Source organism: Vulpes vulpes, chromosome 14, assembly GCF_048418805.1.
Source record: "Vulpes vulpes isolate BD-2025 chromosome 14, VulVul3, whole genome shotgun sequence".
Classification (NCBI taxonomy): Eukaryota; Metazoa; Chordata; class Mammalia; order Carnivora; family Canidae; genus Vulpes; species Vulpes vulpes.
This window is the reverse complement of record NC_132793.1, coordinates 65,938,239-65,957,412: the sequence shown is the minus strand read 5'-3', so window position 1 is coordinate 65,957,412 and position 19,174 is coordinate 65,938,239. Positions and strand designations below refer to the sequence as shown.

General features: G+C 35.6%; 1 protein-coding gene across 1 annotated transcript in view; it reads left to right on the top strand.

Moving 5' to 3' along the window:
- Positions 1-19,174, top strand: part of ADGRV1 (adhesion G protein-coupled receptor V1) — a 529,718-nt gene that overhangs the window by 347,876 nt on the left and 162,668 nt on the right. Inside the window, exon 85 of the mRNA XM_025992909.2 lies at positions 6,351-6,529. Coding sequence (XP_025848694.2) covers positions 6,351-6,529 — 179 coding nt within the window. The remainder of the gene's footprint in view (positions 1-6,350; positions 6,530-19,174) is intronic.

Sequence of the window (19,174 nt, the reverse complement as noted above, 5' to 3'; positions counted from 1 at the left end):
TCACTATTATTTATATTCCCCAAATGAATGAGACCATATAATGTTTGTCCTTCTCCGATTACTCAGCCATTAGTAACGACAAATACCCACCATTTGCTTCAATGTGGATGGAACTGGAGGGTATTATGCTGAGTGAAATAAGTCAAAAAAAAAAAAAAAAGAAAGAAGATAATTAATTTAAAAGGCTGTCTTCATTTTTCCTATGTGGACATTGGAAAATAGTAGCCACTGTTACTATTGAAAATGTTACTGTAAAAATAAATAGACATGTATATATAAGAATGTAAGTAGGGACGCCTGGGTGGCTCAGTCGGTTAAGCATCTGCCTTCGGCTCAGGTCATGACGCCGGGGTCCTGGGACGGAGCCCTGCTCCCTCAGCAGGGAGCATGCTTCTCCCTCTGCTTCCCTCAAGCCCCCTGCTCCCTGAAATAAATAAATAAAATTTTAAAAAGAAAAAAAATAACGCAAGTAAATATGTTTAGAAAAACACAATCGTTTAGTTTATTCCTATCTGTATTTGTCCTAATTTGTATCTAGGTATTTTGGTTGATTTGCATCTTAATTAGAATCAGTTTAAATTCTAACAGCTTCAATTACTAGTTTTGAGAAATACCCTTCTTCCATCCTCAGCTTCTTCCTGTGTGTAAAGAAAAAAAAATTATGATAAAAGTTGGGAGAACAGTTGTCTCAAATAAATGAAATATAGTTTATTATGGGGTCTACATTTATCACACAATGAGTAAATAAATATTGGTTCCATTCTTCCTCTCATACACTGTTGCATTTAACATTTTAAAATTTGCACTAATTAACTTTGACCCTCTTCACTAGGAGTGCAATCAAATCAATTAAAATTGTTGAGCCTCCTAAAAATCTTTTCTGGCAAGATAGCATATAACTGAGTAAACTCTAACTGAACCAAATTATGAAATTGTTAAAATCCACAAAAATTGTTAACTCAAATTGTGTAAATCTTCGTTTGTTTGGCATTATCTCAATAAATACTATATGCAAAGCATTTTACTGAGTACTATGAGGTCTACAAAAATCTACCACAGGTCAACAGTCATGTTTGAGCATTTATATTCTGATGAAACCTTTATAAATTCTCATTTAGTGATAGCAAAAAACGGAGAGAAAAAGAGAAAGGATAATCTCCATACTTTTATCAAAAAAAGGCATCTTCACTGTAATACAAAGTGTGTGCTGGGGGAAATAAAAGAGGAAGAAAAGCTCTCATGCGAATAATATTCTCAATATTTGTGTGAGTCTGTATGGAAATAAATTGTAATCAGTCCCCAGTTTTATAACCAACCAAAATATGAAAAAACTATACTTTTCTCTGATTGCATCTGTTTCCTCATCTCTGAATGAGAAGGTATGTGTGGTCAGATGGTCAGTAAACTCTGCATTACTTCTAAAAATCATAGGCTGTGCACCCATGCAATTAGTGTTTCTATTTGAGGAATTGTAATTTCTACAATGATTCCCTCACAAACTATGAGTCAGGAAATTGTTAATAACTAATAGTTTAACCTGTCCCTTTACCAGAGGAAGAAATTGAAACCCAGAGGAAGCAAATAATATTGGCCAAAAACATACAGCTTACCCATGCAAAACCATGTCAAAGCCTAAATCAAGTCACTAATCACCATGTCTTTTCAATTTTTTTAAATCATTATTTATAGTATTCATTATTTGAGAGTTTATCTTTTGAGTGTGTGTACCTCTAAAAGTTCTCCTTTTCTATATTTCTATAGATTGTATTTATGACAGGAAATTTTCACAAATATCATTAAGTAGTTTTCTTTAAGTTTGTTAAAATGGGGGACACGGGGGGTGGCTCTGTTTGTTAGGTGTCCAACTCTTGGTTTCAGCTCAGATCATGATCTCTGGGTCCTGGCATCGAGCCCCACAGACTGGGGCTCTGCGCTCAGCAGGGAGTATGCTTGAGATTTTTTCTCTCCCTCTGCCCCTGCCCGTCTCTGTACTCACATGCATGCACTTTCCCTTTCTCTCTCAACTAAATAAATTTTTTAAAATCTTTAAAAAAATAAAATAAATTTGTTAAAATGGACTTTTAATTAAGTTCTCCCAAGTTACAGTCGCTTAGATAATCTCAAAATGCCAGTAATTGTGTTAAGTGTCCAAATTCAAACACATCATCCTTCACTGGTGAGCATTAATAGAAATAAGGTGGTAATTCAAATGCTGCATTGTTTACAAGTGACATTAAAAAGGTGACTGGTAACATCACTGATTTTAAGGCAAAACATTTATTCAGTTGTCTCTTTTGCAGTGTCTAGTTTGGTTATTAAAGCTGAAAATAGTTTTGACTTTTAGGGCTTGCCTTCAACCTTCGTTACATTAATGCTAGGAACATGTATGCTGTGTGTTTGAAGTATAGTCAAGTCAGGTTGGATTAATATAGTTGGGAGATTATACACATATATTATATATATTACACATATTACTATATAATATATTACACCTATTACTATTTATTTATTTATTTATTTATTTATTTATTTATTTATTTACTTTTTTTTTAGAGAGGGAAAGAAGGGTGGAGTGGGGAGGGACAGAGGAAACCTTAAGCAGGCTCATGCCCAGCACAGAGCCCAACACAGGGCTTGATCCCACAACCCCGAAATCAGGACCTAAGCTGAAATCAAGAGTCAGATGCTTGTTTAACTGACTGAATCACTCAGGCAACCTCAGGATAATATTTTGGCTAAAAATGTAACATGACTACATAAGTGATGATGTCTTGGTATGGCCCATAAGATGATTCTGACAAATTTTTTAAAGCTTAGAGAGAAATGTAAATAGAGACCTAACTATTAACATTTTCAGTTCACAGTCAGTCATTAGCAGGAAAAAAATTCATATGGGCAGGGAATAGTAAGCCATGCTCAGTTCACTTGAATCATGTTTGGTCAAGAGTGACACCCTCTAACTTGTATTGAGTTCTCAAAATTTCATTATCTCCAATACTGGATAATCACACAGACACCAAGACACACAGATCACATATGCTATGTGCCTGTCAACATAAAATTATTATGCAAACATAATGGTCTTTAAATACTCTTAGATTACAAAAAGGAACCATGATTACAAGGAAAAGAAATAGCGCTCCATTGGTTTCTCTGTCTAGAGAATGGTAGTAACTAAGGGTTTTAATTCCACTGCTTTTGAATAATAATATATACACCAGTCAATTTCTTTAACAACAAAGAAAATCTAAATTAAGCTAATTTAAGCAAACATTTAAATCATAAAATGAATAATAAGCATATAAGGGAACTTACTGAACCCAAGAACCATAAGAACTTTTTCTGTTCTTCTCTAAAAACACACTTTCTCTCCACTGTGCTTTTGCCCGTCCCACCACTAAAGTTCATATGTCCTCTTTTTTCAGTTGACCAGTTTAGACTGTCACAGAATTTCAAGGAATTCATGATTGGCCCAGGATGGGATAAACTTTTACCCCAGACCAAATCAACTATGGATGAGGAGCAGAGTCATGAACCCACTGTGCATATGTTGGGGTGGGATGAGATAGGGTTCCGAGAAGGACAACTCATGACCTAGACATATCCCAAAAGGTACCTACCATACTACATTAAATATCTTAAAATTCAAGTAAAACTTGAAGTCAGCTAGTCAAAAGGATTCTTACATTTGGGCCATATAGTATTTCAAAAATAATTAAACATTCTTTAATTACATAGTATTCTGATTCCATAGCAAAAAGAAAAAAAATACAATGGGAAATATTGTCCTTAGACTACACCTCAGTGGTTGGATTCTTTTGGGAAGAAAAGGGATTTTTTTTTTTTAAGTCAACAAGAGCTTGTGACTATAGAAGCTTGTTTTGCTTAAATGACTGTTCATCAATACTGTGCCTTGAGCCCTTTGGAGAAGAAAACCGTGCGTGTACAAATCTAACAAACAGTTGTACTTCTCTCAGTCTTATCTGATTCTCTGGTAAAGGCCAGTTGCTGAAAGGTTGGGTGATTCTAATGTCCATCTTCGTAAAAGCAGACATTTTGGAAATATCCCTATCTCTATCATGATGAATCAACTTAGCAGTCATTTACTATGCCCTCCTTTCTGATTCTTCCACCAGCTACACCCCTGAGTTACTGTCTTACATGGATACACACAAACATCTATTTAAAATAAATAATTACAGGCTTCCTGCATGGGGCCTGCTTCTCCCTCTACCTGTGTCTGCCTCTCTCTCTCTCTCTCTCTCTCTCTTATGAATGAATACATGAAACCTTCAAAAAATAAATAAATAAAATAAAATAAATAATTAGTCCTTTTATTTTGGAGATGGGTTAATCATGCTTCCTTTGCCTGAATTTTCATTCAGGCAGTTTGATCTCAGTGTCAGACACTTGATATGATCCCACTTAGTTGGGTGTGTGTCCCTGTAGTAATTATGGAAAGAAGGGGGAAAACCCTATTGGACTGGATGATTTGAAAAAGAAGTTAGAACAAATTTACATAAGCAACAACTCAAAACATGCTTCATAATTACAGATATACAGATGTACATAAAGATATGGAGTGCTGACAGGAAACAAAATTCAGAGACAGAAATATCTAAGTAACCAAACATTTTTATTTTTTCCTGGTTTAGCCCAATAAATATTAATCCCTCAAGGCTGATATGGTCCAGATAGAGGCTTACTCGGAAGCCTCCGTAAACAGTGCCTAAAAGCCTTCCTGTGAACATTAGGCATGCTTATTTACCACACAGAAAGAGTTTCCATTGTATCACAGCTTACTTTTGGTCTTAAACTATTTATCTTTTGTTTTTTACACTGTCTAACATCCCAATAGGATGATAGGATTTAAGGGAGGTGGCAACATTTTTCCAAAGGTGACTATGTGCTCAGCACTTTATACATTATACTGCATTTAATCTTTATAGTAACCTCATTGTATACCTGAGGAAACTAAAGCTATGGGACTGTTGCTACTTGCTACTGATTGTCCCTCTGATGTACATATAATTACATGTATATGTATGTATGCAGATATATGTAATTTATCTCTACTCACACTTTTTCCACTGTGTGACCCTGAGAAGGGATTTATCTAGTGAAGACATATTGTGTGAAATACATATGACATTTAGTGTTGTTTCTGTACTAAATGATAATTAAACGTAAGTGCTCTAATGGCAAAAGAACAGAAGAAGGCAAAATGTAGAAGTTCCAGATTTGGCTTAGGTTTAGGAGCTAAGTGTGGTATTTGGGACCAATAAGAACATTTCATTGTCCTGCCCTGTTTATCTAATGTGTCCCTTAGTCCCATGACTCTCTAAATACTTATCTTTTTTATATTTTTATCTTAATAAGAAATAATCAATATAACATGATATAAATATAAAATAGATATTTTCCTTAATGGCCTCTTTCCCACTTGTTTGGAAACTAACATACAAAAAAGTAAATAAAAACTCCCCCCCTCTTTCCCTGCTATATCCCCTGTACTTGGACTGGTCCCTGAAATTTAAGTCAGGTAAATGAATGAAAAAAAAGAATATATAAACTGAAAAATAAAAACACGTGCAAAACCTACCTCATTGCAGTACTTTTTTCTCTGTGGAGTCATTTTCTGTTTACTCATCTATGTCTCCTGCTGAGAACTGACATGGGGCTATCTTCACAATTATATGCTCATTCCCTGGAAAAGAGTCTAGCCCTGTCATATGATAAGGCCTTAAGAAAAATTGTCAGGGGAGCCTGGCTGACTCAGTCACTTAGTGTCCGACTCTTGATTTTGGCTCAGGTCATGATCTCAGAGTTGTGAGATCCAGCCTGATGTAGGGCTCTTGCTCATTGGGGAGTCAGCTTGAGATTATCTCCCTCTCCCTGTGCCCTTCCCTCCATGTGTTCCTGCACACTTCCTAAAATATATAAATAAAATCCTTTTTAAGATTGTCAAAAAGTCTGGAACAAAGGGCTATATTCACTTCATTATTATGAAGTTGTTCACATGGGAAGTAGGTTTGTATGTTTCTTCAAAGACACATGCACGGAACAATCACAGATGATTATAGCTGAGAATAAATCAAAGCAAACTAAGGAAAATAAAAAGTACAATAAATATTTTTCAGTGTTTCAAGATTTGCAGGTATCCTGAATTTCTTGGGTGGATGAGGGAATGAAAATGTGAACTAATGAAGAAAAATCAAACCAAAAATAATTATTAAGTAATGCTAGCTAGCCCTTTGTTAGTCAATAACTCTTTGTCCAAGCCAGGTGAGTTTGTGTCCTGTGCCATTAGATCAGAACTTGTTCATTTTATGTTCTGTTTCCTTCCTTAGTCTGTGAATTTCTGGTATGTGCTGGTGATGAATGATGAACATACAGAGCGGCGATATCTGCTGTTTTTCCTTCTGAGTTGGGGCCTTCCAGCTTTTGTGGTGATTCTCCTCATAGTGATTTTGAGAGGAATCTATCATCTGAGCATGCCACAGATCTATGGACTCATTCACGGTGACCTGTAAGTACATGCAGGCAGAACTCATTGCCTTCTTAGCCTCTGTGTACCCAGACAGCATCATTGGTAGATGGTGAAGCAGTTGACTGAGCAGTAGGACTGAACAAGTAATACCAGGAAGACCTTTGCTTTCCTACCAGACTGACTGACTCTCTCCTTCCTCTAATTATCCCTTTAAGGAAGAAACTATTGCCTTTCTATTTTCTTTGATAGATGCAATTTTCTCAGGTGAGTTGAGGTATTAGACAGTTCACAATAATTTGTGCCATAGCATAACTCAGTTTACTAGATTGAGACAAGAATACTCAGTAAAATCAGGCAACTATGGAAGTTTTGATGAAGAGTAGAATCTGAAAAAATACAGAGCATGTTATCTAAGGAGTCTGATATTTTGGAGGAGGTTGGGACAGGGTGGATGGCAGTCACTGTCATCCATAATATCCTTAAATACTGAAAGACTGTATCAGAGTGAATAGAGAGTGTCTGCAAAAGTCCACGGGAAGGAGACAAGGTCAACTGGGACCTTCTTATATGTTCTTACTAAAGTACACTAATAGTCTTAAAATGTAATAAATCTCTATACACACATGTACATACATGCCTTAATCCTGAATCTGGTATCTTTTTTTTTTACGATGTCATTTATTTATTTGAGGGAAGGAGAGAGGGAGAATCTGAAGTAGACTCTACACTGAGCACAGAGCTCAATGTGGGGCTCAGTCCCACAACCTCACGATCATGTCTTGAGTCAAAACCAGGAGTTGGACGCCTAACCAACTGAGCCACACAAGCACCCCCTGAATCTGGTATCAGGACTCTTTATTGATCCTATATCAATAAAAACACACACACACACTTTTTAAATAATAAAGTTTAATCAGGTTCTTTTGTTTAATAATAAAGTTTAATCAGGTTCTTTTGTGTAATGAAAAAGTAACATTTCTAAGTAAGAAAGAATAACTTATTCACAATCTTATGAAGACAATTTTACCTGATTATCTCACAGATTATTATGAAGACAGAAATTGATTAATAGGTTTTAAAAATCTTTGAAAGTAAAAGTACTGTATAAGCAGAAGCCATTTCAATACCATTATTGCCGCTGATCAGTTATAATTGTCCATTATTATGTAATAAATAATTGTTATTGATGTATGCAAATGTATTGCACTGACAGGCAGTCACACACACATATCCCACACTATGTTCAACCAAGGAAACTAGGTAAGTAACACACACACACACACACACACACACACACACACTGAGGTGCCATATATAGTAATTTTCTATTGAGATTCAGTAAGATTCCCTCATACTGATTACTTTATAGCATTATAATGTGTTTTGTGCATATAAAATTCTAAAAGCCTAATCTTCTTAGAAGGGAATTATTATGTCTTTTTAATATTATGTTATGACATTTTGTTAGCCCTGGCATTAATTTAAGTCTTGGGCAGCCAGGACTAATTTCAGAAAGTTCAACATCATTCTCTGTCAGATACAAAGGAACCATGAGACAAACACTGGTGGCCAGCTGCCCATCCCTTTCATGAGCTTCCTGGCAAGACAGAACTTATCTGGCAGCAGTTTTAGCATTACATGTGTACCCACCCAGCCTTGATAAATGGGACCTGATGAAAGTGATATTAATTAAAAAAGAATTCTTTGGGTGCTTCTAAAGGGATTTTTAAAGAGAGAAATAAACTATTATACAAGAATGTCCAAATCGACTGACTGTTAAGGTATTTGCCTTCTGAGGCTTTTGCAAAATATTTTTTATTATCAGCTCAATTATAGTAAGTGAAATGCAAAATACATTAACCTCTACATGGTTTTAATATGATAGGGATTATTACACCAAAAGTGACTGGGTTTTTTAAGTATTGTAGGTTACTTATGTCCTCCATTCACATAGAATTCCTAAATCATCCCTATGTAAATTTATTATAGTTTTAAAAATTTTTTTAATTCTGTATTTTTATTTTCACTTTAATCTCAATATAAGGATACAAATTACTATATTATTTATGTAAAATCATGTGTGTCTATATCATCATTTAAAAACATACCTTTTCTCTCACAGTAATGATAGGATTTGTGGTTGGGTGAAATAGCAGCTCATTTGTTGTGTAGTGGTTACTTCATAGTAATAAAATATTTCTTTTTATTAAGATTTTTCTCTAAGTAGATCTCTAATGCATCAGTATTTATAGATTGCTTTTTAAAAAATGTTTTTGTCAAATTTTGGAACCAAGATTATGATAATTTCATGAATTCAGGTAGGAAGTGATCTCTCTTCCCCTATTAGCTGGAAAGGATTTCAAGTTTGGTGTTATTTCTTCCTTTATATATACATTTTTTTAAGTAAGCTCTATGCCCAACATGGGGCTTGAACTCATGACCCCAAGATTCAGAGTTGCATGGTTAGGCACCTGGGTGGCTCAGTCAGTTAAACATCCAACTCCACCAAGCCAGGCTCCCGTGTAGCTTGCATGTGCACTCTCTCTTTCTCTCTAAAATAAATAAATAAATCTTTAAAAAAAAAAAAAAGATCCTGGGGTAATTGGGTGGCTCAGTCAGTTAAGTGTCCCTTTGGCTCAGGTCATGATCATAGCATCCTGGGATGGAGCCCCACATTGGGCTCTCTGTGCAGTGGGGAGCCTGCTTCTCCCTCTCCCTCTTCCTGCCTCTCCCCCTGCTTGTGTGCACTTGCTCACTCTCGCTCACTCTCTCTCTGTCAAATAAATAAATAAAATCCTTAAAAAAAAAAAAAGATCCTGATTTCATTTCCTTTAGATATATACTCAGAGGTGAGATTGCTGGAACCCTTGGTAGTTCTATTTTTAATTTTCTGTGGAACCCGCATACCGTTGTCTATAGTGGCTGCACCAGTTTTCATTCCCATCAACATTCTGTGATCTTTATTATTTCCTTTCTTCTGCTAATGGTGTGCTCAGTTTCTTTTTCTTGAGTTCTTGAGGTGTTGTTAATTTGTTAGGTTGTTAGGTTGTTAATTTGACATATTTCTTTTTTCTAACATAGGTATTTATCACTATAAATGTCATCCTAGAACTGTTTTGTCTGCAATCCATGTTTTAGTACATTGTGTCTCTGTTTTTGTTTGTTTCAGGATATTTTTTATTTCCCTTTTGATTTCTTCTTTTACCTATTAGTTCAGGAGTATATTATTTAGTTTCCACATATTTGTGAATTTTCCAGTTTTCTTCCTGTTACTGATTTTGAGTTTCATACCACTGGTATGAAAAGATATTTGGTATGATTTCAGTCTTCTTAAATGTGTTAAGACTTGTTTTGTAGCCTAATATATGATCTATCCTGGAGAGTGTTCTGCATGCCCATTAGAAGAATGTATATTCAGCTACTTTTGGATTGAATGTTCTGTATGTATCTGTAGGTCCATTTAGTCTAACTATAGTTCAAGTCCAACATTTCCTCATCAATTTTCTTACTGGATGATAAATCCATTGTTGAAAATAGAAATTGAAGTTTGCTACTATTATGGTACTATTGTTTATTTCTCCCTTCACATCTGTTAGTATTCCCTTAATATATTTGGGTGCTCTGACATTGAGCACAGATGTATTTATGATTGCTATATACCCACTTGATGAATTAACCCTTTATCATTATTATATCATGGCTTTCTTTATCACTTGTTACACCTTTCGAGTTGAAGTTTGTTTTGTCTGATATAAGTATAGCTCCCAGCTTACTTTTGGTTTCCACCAGATGGGATTATCTTTAACGTTTTTTTACTTTGAGTCTCTATTTATGTCCCTGAAGCTGAAGTGACTCTCTTGTAGGCAGCATGTAATTAGATCTTGTTCGTTTGTTTTATCCCATCAGCCACTTTGCCTTTTAGTTGGAGAACTGAGTTCATTTATATTTAGAGTGTATATTGATATGTAAAAACTTACTAATGCCATATTATTATTTTATGTTTTGTAGTTCCATATTCCTGTCTTCTTTCCTTGCTGTCTTCTTTTATTAATTGATGGTTTTCCTTAGTGGTATGTTTTGATCCCCTTCTTTTATCTTTTGTGTGTCTACTATAGGTTTTTGTTTTGTGGTTACCATGAGACTTGCATAAACATTTTTCAGATATAACTATTTTATGCTAACAACCTAACTTCAATCACATAAACTCTACCCTTTCATTTTACCCCTCCTTTTACAACTTACCTCTTTCTACATTGTGTATTCTTTTAAAAATTGATGAGGCTGTACTTATTTTCAGTCCTTTTTTCTTCAACCTTTATACTAGAGTTATGTGATTGACATACCATGGCAATACAGTGCTGAGAATTCTGAATTTGACTATATGGTTACCTTTCTCTGTATATTTTCATATGTGTTCAGGCTACCAAAAGCATCCTTTCATTTCAGCCTGAAGAACTCCTCTCATCTTTTTTCTTAAGGAAGGTCTAGTGATAATGAAGTCCTTCAGCTTTTATTTGTGTGGGGAAATCTTTTTTCTTTTTCATTTCTGAAGAATAATTTTGCCCAACTAGGGTATTGTTGATTAGCACTTTTTTTTCCCCAACACTTTAAACATATCATTCCACTCTGTCCTGGCCTACAAGGTTTAAGCTGAGAAATTCACTGATAGCATTAGGGGGCTTCCTTTGTAAGTTATAAGCTTCTTTTCTTTCTCTGCTTTTTAGATCCTCGTCTTTGATTTTTCAATTTTATTATAATGTGTTTTGGAAAAGTTGAGTTCATTTAGGGACTTATATATGCAGAAGTCCAATAAACATCTTTACCAGAATGACACACAGCTATCTTATATTTAGCCTGTTTAAACTTTATCCTCTAAATGTGTGCTTTGACCTGTATTTCCTAAGAAAGGTCCACCATCCACCCGTGTACCCAAGCTGTGAACTTAAGAGTTTTTCTACTTCTTTCTTCTTACACTTCACATGCTATTAATCACAAGATATTTTTTTAAAAATATTTTATTTATCTATTCATGAGAGACATGGAGAGAGAGAGGCAGAGACATAGGCAGGGGGAGAAGCAGGCTTCATGCAGGAAGCCCGATGTGAGACTCGATCCTGGGACTCTAGGATCACACCCTGAGCCAAAGGCAGACGCTCAACCACTGAGCCACTGAGGTGTCCCAATCACAAGTTATTTTCTAGCCTAACTTCTAATTCACTTTCTCATTTTCATCTTCATCTCTTATTTCATCATTGTCTCTTCCATTCATTTCTGTCATCTTTGGTCTGTTGGGTTGCCTCCTAACTTGTGTTCCTATCTCTAATTTCTTCCTTTTTTAATTCATCCACTAAATTCTGGAATATGGAAATGATCATATCACTCTGATACTTAAAACCCAACAGTTACTTTTCATTATCTTCAAGATCATGGATTGTTAGGTCATCCATAGTTGACATGAACCTGTTAAACTAGCTTCTTTTAGCATCCCTCACACCCATCCTCCCCAGCTACCCTTTGTAATGAAATCATTTGATATCTTCCATGAACTCTTGTGCCTGATACCTTTGAATATATCTTTCATGTCTCAAATGATTTCCTTTCCCTTTTTCTGCCTATAACATACCTATTTTTTCCTTTAAATATCAACTCTGTGGAGTATCTAGTTTCAGATTAAATACTACGGCATAGAAGCCTCATTAGACTTAGAGCCTTTCATAAATCCTATGATGGTACAAATCATATTATATTGTGAACATATATTTGAAGATTATATCAGGTATATTAATTGAAATTCAGACTAGAGACCAGTGATTAGTAACTGGTAACATATGGTAAAAGTTACTAAATTTTCAAAAGATGTAGAGCTTATTTACTCTTTAATGTAAATATCTGAACTGAAAATAGGAAAGCCTTAACAACCCAAGGACGTATATAGAAATGAGGGATTAGAGGTAACTCTCATGCTTTCTCTATGCTGTAACATGCGTATATTAAAATTTTACATGATGATATGATTATCAAAATGTATCTAGGGAAGCCTGGGCGGCTCAGTGATTGAGCATCTGCCTTTGGCTCAGGATATGATCCAGCGGACCTGGGATCGAGTCCCACATCAGGCTCCCCACGGGGAACCTATGTCTCTGCCTCTGCTTCTCTCTGCCGTGTCTCCCATGAATAAATAAAAAAATAAAATCTTTGGGCAGCCCGGGTGACTCAGCGGTTTAGCGCCGCCTTCGGCCCGGGGAAGATCCTGGACACCCGGGATCGAGTCCCACGTCAGGCTCCCTGCATGGAGCCTGCTTCTCCCTCTGCCTGTGTCTCTCCCTCCCTCTCTGCCCCCCCTCTCTTTTTCTCGTGAATAAATAAATAAAATCTTTTTTAAAAATCTTTTTTTTATAAAGTAAAATACTTGGAAGTCACCATATAATACTGAATGTCTCAATGCTTTAAATACTTTATGACTGTCATATCTCATAAGAAAAAATGTTCTTATATGTACATAAAAGACCAAATTCTAATTTACCATGACTAATGGATTTTTTAATCTACATTTAAATCACACAACATGATCTGGAGAAAGGTCCTAGAGAGATTATAAAATTCAAAACTTGCTTTTGTCTGTTAAGTAGAAAATCCAGTATAGACTTGTTATTGCTTCTTTGTCACTGAGCCAGATGATCTTATGACTCCATGAAGAATCATACTATACTCAAAGTTAACAAAAAATCTAAACTAAAATTAAGTCAAAGTAAAGGAAATCTGGCCTTGATTGATTTCCATTGATTGCCAGAAATAATACTATTGAGAATACCCAGAAGTAGTCTCTACTGAGTAGTTTATAGAGTATCTTTGGAAGTATTCACCTGTTTTTTTTGGATTTGCTTCCTGGCTACATTAGGAAAAAGAAACAGCTAAAGAGAAATCCCTAAGCTGGTTGTGTAAAGTGTAGAGGAAAAAGAATATAGAACTGAGTCAAGAGCCAGGGTGTAAGTAAAGGGAATGTAGTCCCGAGAATTGTCCCTAAATAGATGAAAAGCCATTGATTCGGGTCCACAACTCTGTGGCTATGGAAGGATAGAACAATTAAGAAAGTGTCAGAGTCATGCCATCCAGAGGAGAGGACAGTGAAATTATACTTATGTCAGTATTTCTTTCAGCTGCAATACCCTGACACATTAATAAAGGTAACAGTAAAACTGGCATAATGATGATAGGTTGGTTTGTGCTTCAAAACACTTGCTTTTTTCTCTTTCTTACTAATTCATATGAATTCAAACTTAAACAAAAATCAGCTTATACTTATAGAATAAATATTACATGCAAAGGCCTAAGTGAATTCTCTTCTATTTAAGCTAAGGATTTGTTAACTCACAATGAAAAAATAAATTAATTAATTTTAATATTGATTGCAATTTTTTAGTTTTTTTGGTATTTCAGTATCTTAGTCTTTTAGTATCATGTTTTACTCTTGATATTTTTAACAGATCTTAATTATAATCTCTTCTGATTATCCTGATCCTGAACTGAATTACTCATTTTATAAATTACCCAATCCTCTGAAAACAATCTAATTTTGCTAGCTATATTAGGAGAAATGTTGCTAATACAGAGGACAAATCTGTGTTTTCTAAATTAGAACTAAGTAGAAGTAATAGAGCTCTATGGGAAGTATGATATCATATGAGAGTCTTTATTTTTATTAAATTACTTAAAAAGAGAATCATGAAAAAAAATGTTTATAAATATAGGGAGGATATTTACTTATTGTCTGAGGATTAGAGAAAATTGCCATAAATCTATGGAGGAGGAATATTTTCAAGATCTCTTCATAAATTTGCACAGGTGTGGGCTGTATTGTTGCACATGGGTATGCACACACACACACAGAGCATATGAATGTAGAGATAGCAGCTTCAGACAAGCTTTTTCCATTCATTCAGAGCTCCAAAATAAAGAGGTATTGGAAGTATGCTCTCCTTCAAGGTCTTAAAATCACAGTATTGAAGGGCTGGAAAATGTCTAGCTTGCCTTAATAGAGTCCTCAAAAACATGATTCAAACCCTGTTCAAAGTATCTTGAACTTCTTTTTCCAGATATTCAGTTTATTTGACCTTTTAATGGGTACTGATGAACAACTCATTCCAGTTATCTTATCTCATTCTCTTCTGTTAGCTTTATCTCTCCTAGCAACAACCTTAGCTTTTGTGACTACTGCTTTGTCTCTCTGAGAAAAATTCTATTAGGTGCATTGAGTTACATCCCTCATGGCTTCTCAGTCCCTAGATCCTTCTCTTTTCAGGCCGGGCAAAACCTGGACAAAAGAACTTTATGAAGCATTGAAGCCAGTCCCCATGGAATCTTTGGGTAACCTTCACATCACTGCAGACAAATGTTCATTTACTTTATGGTTGAACTGATCTGTGAGAAAAAACTTACTTCCTCCCAGAGCTTTTTCACATACAGTAGAAATCTTTTAGATTCCAGCACAATGTTTAGTTGCTGAGTTTGTACCAAAAACAAACAAGAAAGAAAAAATAACCTCATATTCTCAACTTGATAAGCCTTGATAAGCCAGTTTATCACAGTCCTTTTTTTTCCAAGCTAAATATTTCTGATTTGTTCAAATATGTCCTCATATGGCATGTTTTTGCATCTTTTCGCTATCGTAGTAGCTCTCCTCTAAACTCATTCTTTTGATATCAATCTTTTTTTCTTCTTACATTTTATTTTTGAAAGAATTTTAAACACAGAAAAGTTGCAAAAATTGTCAACATTCACATATGCCCTTCATCCTGGGTACACACATACTTACTTACATAGCTATAGCACAATGTTCAAAGCAGGATATTAACTGTGATAAAGAACTATTAACTAAATGACAGACTTTGCTGAGATCTCACCAGTTTTCTCTGCAGTGCCCTTTTTCTGTTCCAAAATCCAATGCAGGATTCCACAGGTCATTCAATGATTGTGCCTCTTTGTCTCCTCCAATCTGACAGTTCCTCTGTCTTCCCTTGTTTTTTTACTTTTTGATGAGTACTGGTCAGTTATTTTATAGAATGTCTCCAAACTGTTTTATTTAATGTTTTCCTACAATTAGACAGAGATTGGGCATTTTTTGCAAAAATTGCACACAATATAAAAGTATAAGTTTTTTTTGTATCAACATGTTTTCAGTTCTCTGGATATATACCTACAAATAGAAATGTTGGGTCATATGATTTAACTTACTGCTTTCAAGAGTCTCTCTTTGTCTTTCAGCAGTTTAATTATGACACGTCTATATATGGTTCCCTCTGGTTTATCCTAATTAGAATTTATTGAGCTTCTTGGATGTGTAAAATATTGTTTTTCATCATATTTGGAAAGTTTTTGGCCATTATTTCTCCAAATATTATTTCTGCCCTTTTCTTTCCTTTCCCAGGACCCTTAAAATGCATTCGTTGATAAGCTTAATGATGACTCAAGAGCTCTGAGGTTCTGTTGATTTTTCTTCATTGTTTTTCTTTTTGTTCTTCAAATTTGATAATCTCAACTGTCTTATCTTCATATTCCCTAATTCTTTCTTCTATCTGCTCAAAACTGCTATTGAGCCCCTTTAGTGAAATTTTTATTTTAGTTATTATACTTTTTAACTCTGTAATTTTTTTTTAGCAACTCTTTCTCTTTATTGGTATTCTCGTTGGTGAGACATCATTCTTATACATTCATTCAGTTCTTTAGACATGGTTTTCTTTATTATTTTGAACATATCTTAAATAGCTGATTTAAAGTCTCTATCCAGTAAGTTTGACATCTAGTTTTCCTCACTGATAGTAACTATTGCTTGCTTTTATTTTCTTGTATATGGGTCATACTTTCTTGTTTCTTTGCAGGTCTTGTGATTTTTATATAAAGCTGGGTATTCTAAATATTATAATATGGAAAATCTGAAAGTTATATTCTTTTTCCTCAGGTGGTTGTTTCTGTTCATGATAGTAGTAGTTTCTTGTTTATTGAGTTTTATAAACTAATTCTATAAATGTATAAAACTAAATTCAACAAACATTCTTTGTGATATGTAGCCACTGATCTATGTTCTGTTAGTGGTTGGTTAATGATTGATAGATATTTCTTTAAATGTCTACAACCAAGAAATCTCCCATTCTTTGCCAAGGGGCTCTGTGTACATGTTAGAACATGACTTCAACACACCATCAGGCAGTTGACAACTCCCCCTTAGCCTTCACTTCTGCTTATGTAGACACTCAAGATCAACCAGTAGTTAGAGAGCTTAAGGCCTTCTTGGGTCTTTCCTGAGCATAAGCACAGCCCTAGACATGTATGTGGATTTCTAAATTCCCAGGAACATATTGGAGCTTTTCAGGACCTCTGTGGACATCACATACCGCAGATTTTCTGTTTGGTTTTTTTTTTCCTAAAGATTTATTTATTTATTTGAGAGAGGGAGAGAGTGCTGGGGAGGTGGGAGCAGAAGAAGAGGGAGAGAGAGTCCCAAGCAGACTCCAGGCTGAGCATGAAGCTCAACACAGGGCTGGATCCCATGATCCTGAGATCATGACCTGAGCCAAAATCAAGAGTCAAACACCCAACTTACTACTCCATCTAGGCACCACACCCCAGCTTTTCTTTTCTTTTTTAAGATATTATTTATGTATTCATGAGAGACATAGTAAGAGAGAGGCAGAGACATAGGCAGAGGGAGAAGCTGACTGCATGCAGGGAGCCCAAAATGGGACTTGATCCCGGATCCCAGGATCACACCCTGAGTGGAAGGCAGATGCTGAACCGCTGAGCCACCCAGGTGTTCCCCACCCCAGCTTTTCTTATAAGCTTTTTGGTTTGCTGTTTGTACCAATTGTCATTGTCCACTAATTTAGACAGCCATGAAGTTAAATCACTTGCCCTCCATTTTTTTAAATAAACAATCCCCTCCCACCACCCCTTAATTCTTACCCCTAACAAAGAGCATAATTTCTGCACTGACTCTAGACTCTGAGACAAGTCAAATACTGGGATCCTTACAAGTTGGGGCTTTCATTAGAAATGAAGCTTTGAAAGAAATACAGCTGCATTCTTCTTGCCACCCGGGTTTCTTCCCTAGTGACTACCAGATTGTGCTGGGCATGTGAGCTGTTATTTTTCAAGGCTACATGAAACTAGAGACCAGGGTATGAAACTAGAACAAGTTAAACTGCCTTGAAGCTTGCTGTTCATATTAAAAATCAGCTTTTGAGTCTTAATTCTAGTACACAAGCATTCAACTATTAAGTAAATATATGCTTGATTCTTGAACACCCAGGTACTGAAATGTAGGGACCTAAAAAAAAGTATACTTTAGCAAACTTACTCTACTAAATATGTCTGGAGATGTAGCTGTAAAATTTTCTTCAATTGGAGTACATGGAAAAAACAGGAGCTTTGGAGGTAGATAGACATGGAATTAAATACTGACTCTACCATACATATTCTTACTCTCTGACTCTGCACAGGTTACCCTCTGAGAGTTTAAAGTTCCCCATCTGTGGAGGGGGTATGATAAAAACCTGTATCATAGAACTATGACATGGATTGAGTGAGATGATGGATGTGCAGTGTCTGGCACACAGGAGGGGTCAGTTTGTGAAAGCCTCATTTATCAGTCTGTGAATGTGTGGCTCGTATGAAATAGTACATGTAACCTATCAGATAAGCCTGCCTAAATACTACTGACCCTATAAATTCTTTTTTTTTTCAAAGATTTGATTTATTTATTTGAGAGAGAGGCAGAGACAGAGAGCACAAGCAGGGAGGAGAGGGAGAAGCAGGCTCCCCCGCTGGGCAGAGAGCCCTACGTGGAGCTGGATCCCAGGACCCCAAGATCATGACCTGAACCAAAGGCAGATGCTTAACCAACTGAGGCACCCAGGCGCCCTGACCCTGTAAATTCTTAAAGAATTGCTTATCCTTTTATTACCTCTAGGTATTCTGATACTATTATTTAAATTATTTCTATCCTTTTCTTTGACTTTAAGATTGTAAACAAATACAGTCTTTAATATTTCTGAAACTCAGAGGCTTTTATCAGCCTCTGATGTTGAAGTTTTTTGTTTTTGTGATAAACGAAGGAAAAAAATACCTCTGAAGCTTTCCATCTTTTATGATACTGTCTTGTTTAGTTTTGCCTGATAGAACAGAATACCACGTACTGGGTGACTTAAACAACAAACACTTATTTTTCATAATTCTGGAAGCTGGAAGTCCAGATCAGAGTGCCAGCATAGTGAGGTTCTTAGTAAGAGCCCTCTCACTGCTTATGTTCTTGAGTGGCCTTCTGGGGGCATGCACAGAAAGAGAGATCCTGCATTTCCTATTTTTATCAGAGCATTAATCCTATAGTGAGGCCCCCACTCTCATGACTAAATCTACAATAATTACTTTTTAAAGGCTCCACCTCCTTTACATCACTCTGGGGTGTAGGGTTTTAGCATATGAATTTTATGGCAGACAGAACATTGATTCCATGGAAGGTATTTTTATAGTTTATCTACATGTGAATATAATCTGAAGTATATGATTAACTATCCATTTAGTTCCAAGGAGTCATTTTTGCTAAGGCTGTGAGTTGTGAAAAATAGAACTTTAGTCTCATTTTTGATGAAAGTTGAGGAGCTGTATTCTTCTATATTCAGAAACAACCAGGTT